This window comes from Empidonax traillii, unplaced genomic scaffold (assembly GCF_003031625.1).
Source record: "Empidonax traillii isolate 1590-97213 ecotype Southwest subspecies unplaced genomic scaffold, ASM303162v1 scaffold562:size474401, whole genome shotgun sequence".
In the NCBI taxonomy this organism is placed as follows: Eukaryota; Metazoa; Chordata; class Aves; order Passeriformes; family Tyrannidae; genus Empidonax; species Empidonax traillii.
In genome coordinates, this window is record NW_020955755.1 from 80,204 (window position 1) to 99,422 (window position 19,219).

The 19,219-nt window shown below is 37.0% G+C and overlaps 1 protein-coding gene across 3 annotated transcripts in view; it reads right to left on the reverse strand.

Moving 5' to 3' along the window:
• CCDC91 (coiled-coil domain containing 91) overlaps positions 1–19,219 on the reverse strand; it is a 92,773-nt gene that overhangs the window by 7,130 nt on the left and 66,424 nt on the right. For all 3 annotated transcript variants that reach the window (XM_027897834.1, XM_027897835.1, XM_027897836.1), the window contains exon 12: positions 12,592–12,705. In XM_027897834.1, the coding sequence (XP_027753635.1) occupies positions 12,592–12,705 (114 nt within the window). The remainder of the gene's footprint in view (positions 1–12,591; positions 12,706–19,219) is intronic.

The window sequence follows — 19,219 nt, forward strand, 5'->3', positions numbered from 1 at the left end:
AGCTTATTTTAGAGTTAATCCCAGGACAGGACATTTTTGTCTGTCCACCTGTGAATTTCTACTATTGATAACACTTACTAAGTATATAAAAACAAGGTTCTTCATGGCTGTAATTTATACAGTATCTGCTACAAATTAGAAAGTCATCAGTGTTCAGGACAACCTCCAGGAAAGAGTGATGTTTCATAAATTATATTGCCATGTGAAAATGTTTTTTTTTTCTCTTTAAATAAATAATGCTGCAACTTCTAAACCTTAAGGATTTTATGCTCTGAACTTGATCATTAAAATAATACCATATGTTGGACACATCTTTAAAACATATTTCCCTGGTTTCTGAAGGTGGTGGGAAAACACCCTGTCAACCCACTCAGAATCTCCAGTCTCCCAGCTGGACACATGAGTGTAAGAAAATACTAACTTTCCTTCACATAAATAAGAGAAGGAAATTTGCTTTCAATCAAGGAAATTAGATTGAGTGCATGAAGGACTAAAAATGGTTGCAGCACCTGCTCAGACTACTGGAGAAGGTGAAAAATAGGCACTTTCTAAGCCCACAGAAATAATAATAATGGAAATATTTATGTGCATTAACACATGAGCACTGTTGGGAGTGAACTACCTGCTTAACAGATTATGAACATGGGGTTCCCTGACCAAATTATTTATAGACCATCACCACGCACTAAAAATACAGAGTTACCGAAATTGCTACTACGTTGGTCTAGCAATCTGATTGTCCTGGTTTCAAGACACAGATTTCAAGATTCTTGATAAACATACAGAAATATATGAGAACAGTGTCCCTAAAACTTCTGAATGATAAATGGTGAGTGTTTGGCCTTGGCAAGTGTCTGCACAGCTTCTGAGACTCCACAAGGCAGGCACAAACAGGAGATGAATCACAATGCGGCCAAATTCATCAGATCCCCTCCTCTGAGATGGTAGAAAGAGCTAGAAAAATACACCAGCACCTAAATAAAGGATGTGTAAGTGCTTTCTATCCAGGCTTGTCAGACCTCCTGTGCTCACAGAGCATAGAAATTCTCAAGAGTTTTTCTGTTAATCTCCAACCCTTTTTAAGTACCCCAGTCAGTCTTGGGCACCCTTGCATGTTGTTTTAATATGGCTACAAATGACTTGGCAGAGATCACACAGGGCCTCTGTGGAGCTTCCTAACCACAAATTACCATCTCTCCAGGAAAATGCCTGAAGACTATCAGACTATGCTTCCTGAAAAGCCCTGAGTGCAGGGCTGGGTAGATAGATTTGGTAGTAAAGATTTGCTTAATTTGTAAGCATGCATACATGTTCCAAACTAACCCAGGGTAACCACGCTTGGTTAAAAGCAAGAGCAATCTTCCTACATGTAAAAATCCCTATTGTTATCAAACCAAATAAAAAAATGTTTATCTGATGGCTCGTGTTGAGTCATGATCACAGAAGTGCCTCACAGTACCAAGATGATATCTGCAGAACTGGATTAATTAAGCCTAACTGAAAGGCCAACAGCAAACACAGGCATTAATAAGAACAATTTTTTTTTACTGCTGTGAGAATGTGGTTTGCATTCTTGGGGGATAAGCATGTAAAAGAGAAGTAATCATTGCATCAAAAGCGGTTTGCAGTGTACACAAAGTGAAAAAAACCTACTCTAAGAACGTGCATGACTGTGAAACCACAGGGGAAACCTTTCCACAGTTGTAAAACTGCTGTTCCACTGCCTTTCTGAGTGCTTTCTGATTCTGCATTAAAAGGAGGTTCACCAGGAGCACAATTTCCTTTCCCTCTAAGAAGAACAACAGATGGTTAATAATACACATCCCACAGAATCACTGCTTCAGGTTGGGAGCTGTAAAACCAAAGCTAGAAAGAAAGTTTAAACCACAAACAACACAATGAGTCAGACTACAGTAAGCCTACTTAGACATCAAGGAGATTGGAGTTGTACCACGGCCATCTGAAGGTTCCTGTGAAACTGTGACACGAAATGTCACTGGCTGTCTCTAAAGCAAAAAGTGTCCCCTAATAACACGCTGCAGTTTGGTACACACCGAGGCAGCATGAGAAAAATCCCACCTCTTGGTTTTGAGCATCACTTCATTTTAACAGCCAGAATTTCATTTCAATGGAACTTTAATTTTTTAAGATGTGACAGGGTGAAACAGTATATTCTTGAAGGCATAGGCAAAGATGATACCATATGAAATACAGGTATCTTTCTAAAATTACCATTGTAGATTAAAGTTGATGGATACACACGAAGAAATTAAACAAGGAAAATCAGCCTGCAGCGAATCTGTGATAAAATTAAGTCCGTGGCAAGCATACAAATGAATTAGGGTTTGTAATTAAGCATCAAGGTTCGGGGGACACAAAACTAATTTTCTGCCATTCAGGCAGAAACTTTTGAGACCACACTTAGCACTGGACTTCTTCAGTCTTGAGAAGATGGAAGCTTTTGATAATGCTTTTTTACTCACACGCAGTCACATTTCAGTGGAAAGCTCCGTTTGGAACTTGGAGCCAAACTAATGCAGCAAAATTCGGGACAGCTGCTGGAGAAGCACTTCACAGAGCTGCAGCTGCAACAATGTCATCAAAGACAGGACCTCCTTGTTCCAAAGCAGACCCAGATTGAGCACCCTCAGCTCTCAGCAGGTCATCACTTACGACACCACAAGTAGAAGATTCTCAAGGAGGAGGACAAAAATCACCAGCAAACACATAACAATCTGCAGGCTTTGTGCTCCACACAACTCCAAAATCCCTTTTGCAGCCATCAGCCAGTGGAGACTTCTCAACAGCACAGTCATAGTGTATTATTACCCAAAGCACTTTGGTTACTAGACTGGCTATTCTGCTGCTTTTCCAGGGGCAGATCTGTATTAAGGCTTTGGAGTGAAATAATAACATCAAGGATGCACAACCACAAATAGATGAGCAGTTCTTTAACTCACCAATACCTCATTTTACACTTAATTAAAAAAAAAAAAAAAAAAAAAAAAAAAAAAAAAAAAAAAAAAAAAAAAAAAAAAAAAAAAAAAAAAAAGGACAAGAAACTGTTGCTAAGCAGGGTGGGGTGGGGGGAAAGGGCAAGGGAGGGAAAAAATACACTTGACCACAAATAATAAAAATATGAGTCAGTAGCCTGCAGCCAAAGTAGAAAAATAACATATATATATTAACTATATCTACAAGTCATTGAAGCATCTTGCTAAATTTCTAACCCATGGGTAAAGACTTGAATAAAAAAAGTAAACAGGAAACCACATGATTTTGCTTCACCTCTCTAATCTTACTATTGCTGTAGGTAAGAAAATTTACTTTATATATTTTTCAAGCGTCACAGACAACTTAAGATTAAGTCTCAAATTTTGATCCCACTGGGTTTGCTGTGGGAATCCAATTGCAGGAAATAATCAGAGGAAAGATTCATCAAAACACATATGGTAAGGTCAACTTTACCATTTACTTTTTCAAAGCAAAGTACATCAGAAGGGTAAAAACAGCAAAAGCCATACCTGACAAATGGAGCAAAGAAGCTGCAAGACTTGGGATAAAAATAGCTTGAAAATTTCTGCATATAGCCAGCTATGAAAAATCTCTAGTAACTCCCCAGCTAAAAACTCAACAAAAAAAGTAAGCAGATAAAACTACTGAGGTTCAAATATGTACACACAAAAAAACTTGGGTGTAAATGAGAAGCATTAAAAAAACCCCAAAATAAACAAACACTGAACCCTGAATATTGCTCAGCTGCAGCAAACCCCACTCAAGAACAGAGTAGCTCATCCTTATGCACAAAGGTATATCCTAGTTTAATTTGTGCAGAGAACAAAATAAAAAAAAAATTAATAATTTCCCCTCAAAACAGTACAGCCAAGAGAATCTGCCAAGGAAAGGGACTTTGTGGTGGCTCTGCAATTACTCTGAGCTAATCCTGTCAGAGAAATCAGAGAAATCCTACAGAGCATCTCATTAAGATCCACGTGATTTCTGGATCTTCCCAGCGCAAATCTGGACACCACAAAACCATCCCCTGGAAACACAAAGGAACAAAAGGGCCCTTTTGCATTCCCTCCTTGGCTCTTTGGGGCTCAATTCCAACGTAGCTGGGATGGTATTACAGAAATCTAGGGATGGAAGAGCCCGTGACCCAACTCCTGATCCCTGCAGTGGGAATTCGGAGGGGAGTCAATCAGAGTGGGACAATTGCCTGCTCTCATTTTCCATCTGACAGCCCTCGCAGGTGGGTGCCAAAACTCCTTTGCTGAGCACGTCCCTCATTAACTCTCTAAGACTCCTCAGGATCCCCTTGGTGCCAAGAGAATGGTACAGCAGGGACTTGGGGAAAGCCAAGAAGTTGACCTATGACTAAGAAAATAAAATCGCAGATGATATTCTTAGCTTTAATTAATCCAAGTTGATCATGCTGAACTGATTAAACTTTCTATCCAGTACAAAGAAATGTGGACTACACTAACTTAAAGAGAAAATTCATAACTGCTGCTGTGCTAGAAAAGTACCTAGTTACATGTTTTCCAAAACTGTAAATTAAGAAATGACAGTGAAATACAAATTGGGTTACAAGAATATAGATGAATTTGAAAGACAAGACAGCAAATGAATAAAGGTTTTATTTTAATAGGACTGACAGAACTTCACAAATCCCTCCTCCTCAAAACATTAACTCGTTCAGTCTACTAGAATATTAAATGTTTAACTTTCAAGATTCAGTTGACCTGTCTAAGTTCCTCACTAGGATGGCAAAATAAGGGTGTTCATGTTGATTTACACGCATGGATGCACTGATTTTTCTGGGTTTTGTAGTTGCTTGTTTTTTGTTTTGTTTTTGTTTGTTTTGTTTTGTTTTGTTTTCCTTAAATTACCTACTCTTAGTTAATCTAAAGAACTCTTGAAAATGCCTAGGGATAAGAGTCACAAGTTGCATTGCAAAAACCTCACATTTCCAGAAGTACAGTACAAAATTCTATCACTGAAGGAAGGATTAGGAATAAGACAGGAGACCAGGGGTGTGTGAGGATGCCTCGCTTCCTCCTGTCACACACAGCCTTCCTGATGGACAGCAGGGAAATATGGAAGTCTCCTCTCCTTTCTTATCAAATACCAGCAGAATAGAGGGACCCTGGATGACATTTTTCCATTTCCCTGGATCTCAGGTGTTGCTTCATCGCACAATGATGTGAAAACACATCCCACTATCCACAGGTAGATACATCTGGGGGACACTGTACAGTGTACACTGCAAATCTTTATTCCTGTGAATAGCCTAGACCCACAGAGCAAGCTGTGTAATTGTGTGATTGCAGAACAAATCCAAAGTCACTCTTGCAGTCACTGTAATGATACACACTGGATTAAAAACACAACACATCTGAATCACAAGAGCAGCTTTGAAATAGGGCAATATCCACTCATCTCGCTGTGGAACATTATAATTCATCCTGTTATTTTTTTCCCTTTTTTTTGGCGTTGATAGCACAATATTTGCTCAGTAATAACACCACTTGATTTCAGTTTCAACTGGAATCTCGCCTGGCTAAAGAGTACAGGCGTAATCTCAGCCTTTGTAGATTTATACACCGAGGCACAGAAGGATATATAAAACAGTTTAAACTTAAGTAAAGAATTTCAAACTCTGGCAGTTTTACTCTAAAGCAATTGCAGAAAACATACAATAGGTTATGTATGTAGTTTCAAGTAAATTGCTTTCATCAGCATAAGCGATCACTCAAAGAGTTTGAAAATTATAATTTTGGTTATTTAACAATTTCCTTTGGGTTTCAATGAACTTAAGTGGCGGAGAACTGTATTCTTCTCCCCTTTCCATTTTTTTTTAACGACGGAGTACTATAATTTCCAGGAAATGAAAAATTCCCTTAAATGCATGATGTTTCACTGCTGAAAAGTGGCAGAAGAATGCCATAACACTCTCCAAAGAGAAATGTCTAATAGGATCGACCAATTGGAACACTATAGTCCTCCAGCAGAAACTCTCATTTAATTTTAACATTTAGAAACAATAGTTTCAAAGCTTATAGGGACTTAAAAGTTAGGAGAAAAATGCCAGGCTCACTTCCATATCCCATGCAGTAGTGCTTCAGTATTCCTTGTCCACAGAGGAGAAAAGGAGAGCCAGGTGCACCAACTCATCTTACACTACAACTTCCCATAAATCCCTGGCCTAATCCTTGGGATTTATACTGCTCTTTGAATTGGGTAAAGGAGCAGTGTGAAAACACTCCTAAAGCCTCAACGTAAATGTTTCTTTAATCCCATTAAAGCCACAAAACAGGCCCAGCTGAAGGTGCAGGAAACTGAGCGAAGGAACTCTCGGTGACCCCGTCACTGCTGCCTCTCTTGGCACTGACCTGCTGGTCACAAGTTCATCCTGGGCATGACACAGATGTTGTGACATCAGGAGGACTCAGGACATCAACACAGGGACCCCCTACATCACATGCTGGATGCTGGCGTGTCCTGCAGCAACGTGAAGGTTTGCATTGGTAACTTAAGGCTGAATTCTTCAAATAGCTGATGCAGAACTAGGAGGCAAGATTAAATGTTTTTAAATTCAGCTTTGTCGCACGTCACTGAACTTTATGTTCCCCAAACACGACACAGAATTCAGCCAAAAATGGTAGAGCTTCGTTGCTTTTCTTTTAAAGTCAGAAGAAGGGGGAAAAAGTTGAAAGAAAAATACTCAAGGTGACACCACACTTTAAAAACTGGGAAACCGGTCTGTTAAAATGTGTTGGTGGTAACATTTAGGGTTTGGACTCTCATTAATGTGGCCCCAGGGAAAATATAAACACTCTTTCTGAAATTAAACCTTGAGTTTGCCCACCGCAGCCTTGTTTTCAGCTTCAGCTGCTGGCACGCCAGCCTGCAATTGAGGCCTTGCATCAAATGCCAAGCCAAACATTCAGGAACAAGAATGGTAATGACACCCTATTTTGTTCTAAGGCACATTAAAATATAACAAGTATTAAAAAAAAAAAAAAAAATATTAGAAATCGCTCATTCGAGATTAATAACTTGAAAAGAAACTGATTTTCGTAACCTCTCCCACTTGCACTTGTCTTCAAATAATAAACCTTCGGAGGAAAGCTGTGCTTGATGTCTGAAATCAAGCTCACTTGCAAAACAATGGCACGTATCAAAATTCTCATAACAACTGGCTGACACTGAGGGGCACAAGCTTTACCTGCAAGAGTTCAAAACCACACTCTCTGTTGCTGGTAAGTGATTTTGCAAGTGCCTGAACATGCACAAATGGATCGATACATGAAGGTTACCAATCTGTAACACAAGGCTTTGCCAGTGGGATCCTTCCCATTCACAGTTGTAAGATACACTAATATCAGAACACTTTTTTATCAGCATCTGCTTGAGTTGTCTCTCTTATTCCCACCTCCTTTTCCAAAACACCCTGCACAATTACAACGATGAGTGTGAAGACTTGTGTGTGTGTGTGAGATTTTTCTACAAAGATGAATAGAAAGCTTTGTAATCAGAACATTAAAAATCAATAGCAAGAAAAAACATCAAATTTTTACCATTACCATTTTTTACCAAACATTAAACCTTTGTTATTTTCTACTAAACTGATGTTTGAAGGTGTTTTCTGGTCATAACATTGTTTTTAAACTCATTTTTACAGTCATAGCCAGTTTCAGCCTCCAGACAGACATTTCTCTTCTACTGTATTGATCTGCCCTATTAATTTGATCAAGTTCTTAATACAAAAAGGACTATAAATTACACAGTCCTTACTAAGACTACATAAGCCATATGCTAACTAAGGTGTTTATGCCAATACTGTAAAAAACTAAAATTTTCTTTCAACTGCAGCACTAAGATACGTAAAGGGAGAACTTTTAGTCTGATTTTTTAAAGACAAACTTCACTGACCATTTTCTCTGATGCTTTTGATGGAGGAATAACAGAGCAACTATGTAGAGGTTCACATATCTTCTCATATGTTCATGAGTGAATTACAGACAGTTCCTTAGACAATTTGAACAACCCAAAGGAATTTGTTGCCTCTCCTTAACAAGGCGGATAAATCTAATTAAACTTGAACTTCATGCACTCCTTTGCAGTCTTTATCTTAAATAACTGAATGCAAAATACTATTTTTCACCACAGAATCCTCTCTTAGAATATTAAAGAATAAGGAAACTGCAAAAAAAAAAAAAAAAAGACTTCACATGTTAGGAAAAAAAATCTACACAGATGTCAAGGGTTATAAGCAATTGTAACATAGATCACCTTCCACAATTTATATCAGTAAAGGTGCTTTTGAGATGGATGTTAATTGTAGCTCATCTACAAAATCAAAGGTAAACAAAGAAAGTTCTAAAACTGCATTCATGATAAATCAAATATGTATGACTACATTTAAGTGTGAAATGTAACACGTGGCACACTTAAAGAAAATGGACAGGGATTTTGTACCATAACCACATCAAAAAGGCAGCGTTTCAGTTAGAAACCTACTTCAAAGGGAAAGTAAAGGTCTAGTTGTTTGGCTTCAGACAAAATAAACATACAAAATACACAAATACACTCCATAAGTCCAGTGCACTATTAAAAATAACCCTGATGCCCAAGGATAGCCACGGGGAAAATTAGCAGTGTTAATCTGACTTACTTGTGGATATTTCCTGCTGTCTTGATCACTTTGATCAATCCACCACTATTTTTCCTCCCTTAAAAAGCGTTGTTTCCAAAATATATCTGTGCACAGAATGAAATGCACAATTTCCTCTCCAAATGGTAAATCCCTAATTTCTTTCCAGAATAATCCCACTGAAACTGGGAAAATGTACGACTTGCCCTTACCCAAGAGGAGCTGACCTCCTATAAAGGTGTTTTATCAGGGCAAACCAGTATTTTCCAAATATCCCAAGTCTTTTTCAGAAAAGAAAAAAATATAATTCTGGTTCCACAGAGGGAGGAACCTCCCACACATCCTGTTGGCTGGACAGAGCCTCACAGAAAGCACCTGGTCAGGGAAGCAGGAAATGGGGCTGGAATTGTAGTTTCCAAAAATACCTGTACCATTACCAAACTAAAGGAGTAATTTCTCTTTGCAGGCTCAGAAGAGAAGCTTGGCTTCTTCTTCACTTTGCTGTAAGACAGACATGGCTTATACCAGCTTGCCAGTGATCCTTAAATATAAATACTGTTGTTGAAATAGCCCTTAGTTTCCATAATATCAGAAAAAAAAAACAAACAAACCCACAACAACAACAACAAAAAAAACAACAGAAAATGATCTATTACAAACTGAACCCCCCAAAACCATAACTCTCTGGCTTTTGCAGTTCTGAAGTGTGCACTTGAATTTTGGTAAACATTAGTCAGAGAAATGCAATGTTTAGTCGTGTTTTCTTCTAAAGGTTATGAGGCACAGCTGCACAAATCATATGGGAACACACAGCAGTACAGTGAGTTTCATTGTGATGGTGATATCTTTGCTCCCAGTTTCTGTCCCTTAAATCAGGATGGGAGTGCATTTATGACAAGTGCCTGACTTTCAGGGCAACAGTGGCTGCAAAAACAAGTCTTGTCATTCAAATGTTTACTCAAGTCCTCACATCTGAGCTTTCCCTGGTTGGTCAAAATCCGCCCTTGAAAGCCAGTGAAAGCTGTTTACAATGAGCAGACAAAACGTGACTGCTTAATAGACTTGGTTTTGCTCTCAGAAAACGAGCAGCACATTTTCCTGAGGGAAGATGAACGTCCATGTAAATGGGAAAAATTAAAATTTTCCTGCTAGCTGGCTATGTTGGTTCGGAAACCACAGCCATAACAAATGCTTAATCTAAGTATTTATCTCATGAAGCGAATCTTTGTAGTTTAGAAAATGTCTTTAAATGACCTCTCGAGCACAACATTTATTTGGTAGGAAACTTTCTTGCTCCTGACATACTTTGTTCTATGTAGGCCACCTTCAAGAATTAATTTTCTTCTCTGCACATCTGGTTAAATTAAAAATTAAAAAGTAGATAAATAATAGGCACAATAACATCAGAGCACTACATTTTTGTCTGCTATAAATATTCAAACTATAACATATTGAATGACTAATTTTTTAAGCATTGAATTGCAATGAATAGCCTGTAAATTACTAAACTGTGAGATTTTATAAACAACTTCCAATCTGTAGCACAGAAAACAACAGAATACTTTTGTAGACCTCCACACCACAAAGCTCCTAACATTTGTGTGATTTTAAGAATTAGCCGTGCTTAGGTTTTTTTTAAAAAAGGCAAAACATCATTGTGAACATCAGGCAGCAAAAGGTGATCGTGACAAATGACTTCAGTGAATCTTGAGCTTACATCAAAATGAATGGATACTCAAGGACAAGTGTTTCCTTACTCTTTACTCATCTCACTTCAACCAGACTGTAAGATTTTGCTACAGATAAGACAGTCTTACTCCAGTTCAGTTTTTATGCTTCATAAAGGTGGCTGTTACAAAATAATCATGAAATAATAAAGAATTAAGTTCCTGACTGAAATTTCCTTCACGTCTTAGATACCCAGATTCTTAAGATGTCACCCGTGGCAACATAAAAATACCATTTTTCTAGAAAAAAAATTCTTCATATAAAATAGAATGGAGAAAACGTAACTGAGACTGCAGTATATAACTTAAATTGTTGCCAGTACAGCGCTGTCTGTTTGTAAAAACTTGGGATTATGCTTGAAGTATGAAATGGCATAATTCCAATGCATGGCCCATCTTTCATTTATCATTTAAAAACACCTGTTTCTATCCCAGTTTATTGTTTTGGTTCCTTTTTTTTTAGCTTGCAGTGTTCTTTAATTGAAGATGAAAACAAATGCCAGCTAATTCTCTGCTAGCTTAAGTGACTTTTTTGGCTTCAGTACAGAGGAAGGTAGGTTTGTCCTTGTCGTTTTAGCATGATGATACTGTTGCTTTTTTGTTAAGAAAATTTCTACTAATTCAAATGATCCCCTGCATTTGTCCATTTTCTTCACTAAGTGGCTGTTAAGCTCTTGCATAGGTTACTGATATGCTGGTTTAATGGTTGGTAGGTCTCAACACTTTTGGAACTGCAAAAGGAAATTTCTATGGTTTACTTTCAATCTATACATTATGTTGACACACATGATTTCTACAAATAATTATCAATTTGTTTTTAAAAGGACTTGTTTACATTCTTTCTAACAAAGTAAATATTAATATTATTTATTTACTATTATTTACAATATCATGTTGGACTACGTTTAAAATGCACTGCAGATCTTGTGGGATTGCCAGATCCAACTTCTATAAACTGTTATGGAAATTATTCCAGGAGCCCAAGCACAAATACAGCTGTAAATACTCATTAATATTTTAAAATATCTGTAGCAAAACTCTAACCCCCAAAACCAAAACTGGATTTTTTAAACTGATATCACAACTATTTATGTATTAATTTTTTTATTAATTATGTAACACTTGCTAAAAAAAAAAATGCTTTAACTGAATAAATTGCTAAGTAATTACAAGCTCCATGGGCTTTGACTGTTGACCAAGGTCCATTTCCTCTGCCTGTTAGGTCATCACATAGAAGTTATTATGCCAAATGATTTGAAGTTAAACACATCTTCCACTCTCAATGGGAATAGAGGCCCCACTGACCAATTTATGACACAAGTAGCAGAGTGAAACTCCTGAAGGTAAATTGTGTTTACCATAATACCACTCAACCCATAAGATCAGGGAATACAGAGGCAGTGGCCAAATACATTATTTCTACTTCCTTCTCAGGACAACATTACCAATTAAATTCAAGCTGAGTGACTTTATTTATTGGGAACACTGAAATTGGATCTCAGGCCGCTACTGTTGCATGGAAAAGGTTTTTAAAAATTATTTTCTGTTTATATTTTTATAAAGAGCTTCAAAGGGGGAGAAATGTGTTATATTTTTCTCCTCCTACCGAATGCAAAACAAAATTCTTTGAGTTACATTTTACTGTTTATACACAGCCATTAAACTACCACTACACAGCATTAACAGAACAATTGAAACCAACTTTCAGAACATTTTGTAACAAGTCCAATGCACTGGCTATAAATCATTCCCAATAGAATACCAGTACATTTTCAGGCTGTATATACGCTTATAATGTGGGCTGAGAGGAAAAGTTAATGGCTTTTGTGTGCCTGCAAACTGCACGATAAAGGTCATTTGTTAACATAAAATAGCATCTGTTAGCCATGCTGAAATGTTTTCAATGAACTGAACTCAGATCACAATTTGAGTTCGACAGGCTGTATTTATGCCCCATCTTTATGTCACTGCAATAAGAAATGCTGTAAATTTTAACCAAAATAGTAATTTCTGCTTTTTGGCTTGGATGAATTTAAAGGTCTATAAATACCTATATATATATGCAAGGAAATATATCACAATAACAAATTGTTTGAAAAAAATTAGTAAAAGATCTGAAAGTCTATCTCCTGATTCTGTTTGCTTGTGCATTTTAAGACATATTTCAGGATTAATAAACTTTACCATTAGCCACTGGTAACTCACCCTTTTCTGTTCTTTAATATATTCCATCAGTTCCTCTCTTGTCCTTTTCACTGCTTCTTCAATTGCCTTTTCACTTCGTTTCTGCTCCTCCATTATTGCTTCCTTGACAATTTCCTTTGTAAAAGAAAAACATTTAACTGTAAATATAACAAGTCTTTCTCCAATGTAATAAGGGTCATCTCTTTCCTTCCTACTAAAATTATTATCACCTCCACTCTCCTTCCTAAATAGTAGTTATTCTAAATATACGCAGAATCTTTAAAAAAAAAAAAACAAACCTACAAATTCAGTGTTTTAAATACTGAAGGGCAAAATAAGTGAGGAAAAAAGGGAGAAATAATCATTTTAAAGCTGTATTAATAGATAACAAATATATATCAGGGATTTTCCAAATGCCTCTGACACACTGGCAGGCCTGGGGCATCGACCACCTCTCTGGGAGCCCGTCCCAGTGTCTGACCACCCTCTCACAAAGAACTGCTTCATAATTTTCAGTCTGAACATCCCCCTGATGCAGCCTTGAAACACTCCCACACCACCAAAGTTTGTTTCAAAACTGTAACCAGAAAGTTTGTTTCCAAGCTTCGGGAATTGCCAGGGACATTCTGTACACAGCAGTAAAAAAAACACCAAAAAACAACAGAGGATACCCACCCAGCCCTGCCTCTACATCAGCATTACTCTACATCAAAAGCATTACAGGAGAGAAAACTTTTATTAAAACATCTCCATCACCTGCAGCACAACTTACCTGGCTAAGTTACCAGCTCAGGAAACAAATTCCTGCTCTAAAAGTCACTGCCCCCCAAAACTTAAATCCCACGTTCCCAAAGCCACTCATGAAATAAGTAAATAACTTTATTGAGCCAAAGCGTTCTGTTTCCAAGATTCAGGAGCAAAAAAAGTGACAAATCGAGATACCTACAAATCCTGACAATTTTCAGAAACTCTAAACATCCAGTGCAAACAACCACATGGTATCAAATGATTTGTCAGGGAGATTGCTGAGACAGGGAGGGGGAAAGCGCCTCAAAAATCAGGCAGTGGCCTTGGCAATTCCTGTGCTTTTGTCCCAGATATTCAAAACTGGAAGCAGCAGAAGCACGAGAGGTGCACCTGCAGAATTAAGGAGGAAATGATGGAAGACCTCCAGTGGTTCAAAAAGGGACACAGCAGGACTTCTACTAGTGTATTTATTCACACCCATTTTTTTTTTTTTTTTAAATCAAAACTTGCAAAAAATGAAAGGTAAATATGGACACGGATTCCTGATTACTCTTCACTGATTAGACATAACACTGTCACCCACAGGTTTGTTTACAGGTCGGCTTGACTGCAGAGTAATACAGACATCTTATGACACATATTTACAGCTTTGATTTGTGGGAAGAGGGGAGGTTGGCTGGAGAACAGGTGGAATTCTAAGGTTTTGGAAGTAGAAGGTATTTAGGAAGTCACATGATTCGCCTGTACATTTAAGATCAGAATTTTACAATGTGCTATTAGTGTACAAGATGAAGAATATCACCACTGAATTGTATAAAGCTCTATTTTTAAAGGAAAGTCTCTTCAGTGGAAGCCTTTCAACTGAAAAAGAAAGCTCTTTTTCTTACCTTTAGCTGTTTGCTCCTTTTCAGCCAAAACGGCATAGTTTCTGCAAAACTACACTTTTGCTATTTTTATAACAGAAAAAGTCTAAAATCCCAAATTTAAAATGTGAAACTATGTAGTCCCCACTCTTCTGGAATGCACACATATGAAAACCATAGCTTTGAAAAGTGATTATAATTTTTTTTCTGTTTTAATTCAGTTTACCGAATAAAAATCCTGAGAAAAAGGTTTCTTTCACTACAGAATTTTGGCAAGGCTAACAAAAAAAGTACAGAAAGTTACATATTACAGAAATATGCTGTTCTTGTAATTACATTCTCATGCCAGTTTAATTTGTCAAAATGTCCCAAAATACTGTCTTGTATTAGAACAGAAAAAAAATCCCATTATGTATCCCATTAAACTCTTCAAAGCACATTAAAGAACTGATAAGGTGCTGTATCTTAACATATAGAAATTTTTACATCAATAAAATACTTACAATCAATTAAAGTATCCTTGATATGACAAAAAAGGTATCCTTGATATGATACTTAAAACATTATATAGTCCAAATAGATATCTGGACTCTAAAATCCAAAAAAAATGCAACTAAATTCTGCAAGTCTATTAACAAAATGCAAGAAAACAGCAACCACTAGCAATTCCTTTAGAGAAAACTAGTCTGTTACAGCAAGGAAAAATAAAATTGGAAAGAATCCATCTCCATTTACGACGACAAGTTCCTAAAATTAACACCAGTATTAACACCATGAAAGACACTCAGCCACAGATAACAGTGAAAGCATTTAACCAGACTTGTGCAGTGCTTTTGACATGGTCCTACACGACATCCTTATCTCCAGACTGGAAAGACGTGGGTTTGAAGGGTGGATAAGGAATTATATGGAATTGTCCTTTGCTGTTATGCTGTATTTGCCTTTGGGTTTTGGTTGCAAAGGTAAAAATCGGCCCTTATTTCATCTTTTTAACTACAAAAAGGGTGCAGCATTATTTGAGGCTGTTAGTGAGAGTCAAGAAAATGGGAAAACCCATTTTACCATAAGCAGGTGAGGAAGAGCACTCCACAAACTGCACTTGAGGTGCAACTGAGGTGTAATTTTTTACCCCCCACACCCTGTTTTTTTTAGTATTTGATCAGAGGCTGGAGTGCTAAATTCTACTCACAAGGTTAGCTGCTTTACATGACTCTGTATACCTGTACTTGACATGACACCAGTCAGAAGATTAGAATGCCTAATAAAAAATAAAGCACTCAAGTATTTTTTCAAGTACTCAATTGATAAATCATATCCAACCATATATTAGGAATGACAACCACACAATCACAATACATAAATCTGCAGGAAGACAGAAAGAAAAAAACCCACTGTATTGTGTAAACCAGAGAACTCCAGGCAGTACTTAAAAATAAAGCAAGCCATATGTTGGTTAGCAATTTATAGGAAAATTCTTTTGTTTCCCCACAAGGATCAGGTGGCAGTACTGAATTTTATCTAGGAAATGCAACCACAGACTGCAATGTTAGTGGTTTTTTTCAGAAAATAGTAACCCTCAAATTATAATGTCTGTGGTTATAACTACTACAATCTACTTCTGAAGTCAGACATGGTTAAAGTCTGCATGCAGGGAACTATTCCTCTTCCAGACTTTGCAAGCACATTAAAAAATAAACTCATCTAAAGGCAGAGATCTCTTTCCACTCAGTGCTGCTAAGCTGTGCCATTCCTCACACACTCAAGGTTACACAACATTTTTGTTGAACCTGTCCCCACAAACACTGGCCGCACTGATGTTTCTGCAAGAAGGTGGAAAAAAGGAGAAGAAAGTGAAACTGGAAATAACGCTTTGCCATCCTCTCAAGAGAAATGTAAAGGCAGTAGAAACTGGAGATGTCCTTTGAAGAGTGAGTTCTTCTCCAGCACATGATTTGATTATCAATTGGCTATTCAGGTAGAAATCAAGATATAGAGAAAAAACCCTGACTACTTCTTGTATGAATCCACCAGATATTGGACATGAAGAGCAATGTTACAATAGTCCAAACCTGTTGCTGAAAAAAATACCTTTTTTTCTTCCAAAGGTTAACACCCATCAAAATACTACAAAGTCTAAAAAAATCATTCCTGGAATTACATCACCAAATATGTAATTTTTCTGGGTATTTCAGAAAGACAATAAATGGGGTATTTCAAACACTGACTCCTCCATTGGATTCTACAGCCCTTGTAAAAGATGGAACAAATGACAAATGTACAAAGAGAGACTGATAAACTATTTTGCATTCATTTAACTGGCAATGCCCTCAAAGCTCTGCATATCATAGATGCAGAGAGAAGGAAATGAGATCAGTATTGTATGTCAAATGGAAATACTCACCAATCAAAAAGCATCACAGAAGAAGGGCAAGCAACGCCAACATCATGAATGTTTTATGGGTACCAGTTGATTTTCTGGTAACAAATATTATAAATAGAGTGACTAATAATGAGCAAGAGACAACAGCAAACCCTGAAGCAGAGACAAAAAGTAGTTTATGGCTTATTTAACAAGGAAAGAGTGATGGAGCAAAGGGATGGAAAGTTACAACTATAATTATGGAAGTATTTTGAAAGGAAAAAACCCCTATAGTTAGGGCAGAAAAAAAGATGAATTAATAAAGATACAGGAAAAGTGGGACATTGGATGAAAATTGTACCTATGTTCTTAGAGATGATGTGTCACCTCCTACACATTTGATCCTTAAATACCCAGCACCCTGTGACCAATTATATTTACAAATAGATCTGAAACAAAACTACTGTGTACAACAAACAAAAAAAAATAAAGACAAATAAGTAGATACACAATATGAAATCAGTTCACAGATTTCAAAATCAGGAAAGGTGCATGCACTTGTAAGCCATGTTTTTTTTTTTTTTTTAAATAATGAGTCTGCAGGGGCAATAAACAAAATCCCATAGTTTTTGACACCTAAAAAATGATGTGTCAAGGAATCTATCTGAAAAAGCAGTTTTATTGGAAAATAAAAAATCAAGACAAATGTATAGTTTCCATATATTTTATCTTTTTCCTTACACTCTCCACCAAAATATTCCATATATACCTACTGATTTGATGCAGGAGAAAAAGAGAAGTGTTTTTTACACATTATAGGGCTAAGAAAGGGCCATTCTGCAGCTAATAAATCTGACTGAAAGCTGGAGTGGGAAGTAACTTTGTAGAAAACTCCTTTACTTATTAGTTCTTGCAACCATCTCAACCTTTCTCAGTGAGGGAAAATATTTAGACAAACAATGATTTTCAACAAAAATCTGACAGTTAATTTTAGCACTAGCAAAAAAGAAACAAACAAAAAAAGACACAAACACCAGTTCTTTGAAGCCAATGGCTTCATGTTTTCACTTACACATCTTTTATTCCCTTACATTGGACTGGCTGTGGAAACCCTTAAAACCTTCAATACCAAATTGATTCAGGCTTGCCAAAACCATCAAGAGAAGCACTCCCTCAAAGCAGATGAGCCTGAGAACCAAAAGAAGTTTTAATAGAGTAGCAGGTAAGGAGCCATTCATTCTTTAAGATTAAGCACCAGCTGTTCCAGGCATGTCCCTTTTACCTTCTAAGCAATGGAATACACTGGTATCCACAAATTCATGAAAAACATAAAGCATACTTTAAAGAATATTTTTTTTCAACTATGTGTTTGCCATTAAAGTTTTATTAATACATTCCAAGATCATAAATTCCCAATTTACTGTTCTGCTAAGAACGCCACCGCAGGAACCTTCGGAAGTGTGAACATATTCAATTGTCTTTTAATGCTTTAAGATTTACTCAGCATAGACTTTGGGAAGTTCATTTCTTTTTTCTTTTTCTTTTTTTTTTTTTTTTAATAAGCCTTTTAGTTAACTTTTCTTGCAGAAATATTTTTTTTTCTTGTATATCTCAGTATATCTCACTTGTGGCTTGGCTGGATGAGGCACCGCAGCCTCAGTTTTCCTGAAGTGCTTTCCCATTGGTAAGATCATTTTGCCTCGGTGCTTTTGCTCATGTCCAAGAGGAAGCAGAGTTTGTGTTAGTTCTTTTAATAAATTAAAGGCTCTTTTTTTTCTTTTTTTTCTTTTTTTTCTTTTTTTTCCCCCTTCCTAAATATTTGCAGCCTTCAGAACACTTGAGTCTCTAATGGATCTGCTTTGTGGATTGGCAGTGAGGAACTCAGGCTCTTTTCCCCTTGAGAATTAGGGTAAACTACACTAGATTATCTACAGTATTTTAATTTTAAGCCTTCAGGAAATGGCAAAGGTGATTCTTTGCTTCGAGTGCCTTAGCAGAATTATTAATTTCGAGCTATGAGACAGACTTAAATTTCCAGGGCTCAACCTGCAGCTGCCAGCTTTCATTTCACTTTTAATGAACTTATTTTAAAGTGGTGCTTTAGCTTCTTTTGTTAATTCTCTCTCCCACCACCACCAATTTCACCTCCTTTATGTACCTGGGTATTTAACTTTGTAAAATGATTACAAGTGCCATGCAGAGAGCTTTGGGCATTATAGCTATGGGAGGTGCAGCTACTCTGCACTGCCCACTAATTAGAAATACAATATAGCATCCTCCTACTTTATTCAAAATTGAATGGATCTCATCTTCCTATATCCCCAAAGAATGTTTGGATTTTAGCTTTTGCAAAGAGTAAAAATCAACGTAAAGTAGATGACAATGGAGAGCATTCTCCATCGTTTTTTTCACTGAAGTTTATAGTTGCACCCCAATTCCCTGCAATTTTTGAATTCTGTGGGGAAATGCTCCTGCCCCAGCCAAACTACCTGTAATAGTTTTTCCTTATCTAGAGGGTATCCACTGCTAATTCAAATAAGGGCTCTAGAAAAAAAACCCACCCTATTGGAAGGATTTCCCCAGGTATTCCTCTCAACGCTGGCAACTCCCAGACATATTAAACTCCCTTTGCAGGGAAGTTGCCACTGTGGAAAACACAATACATTGTAGGGAAAATAGA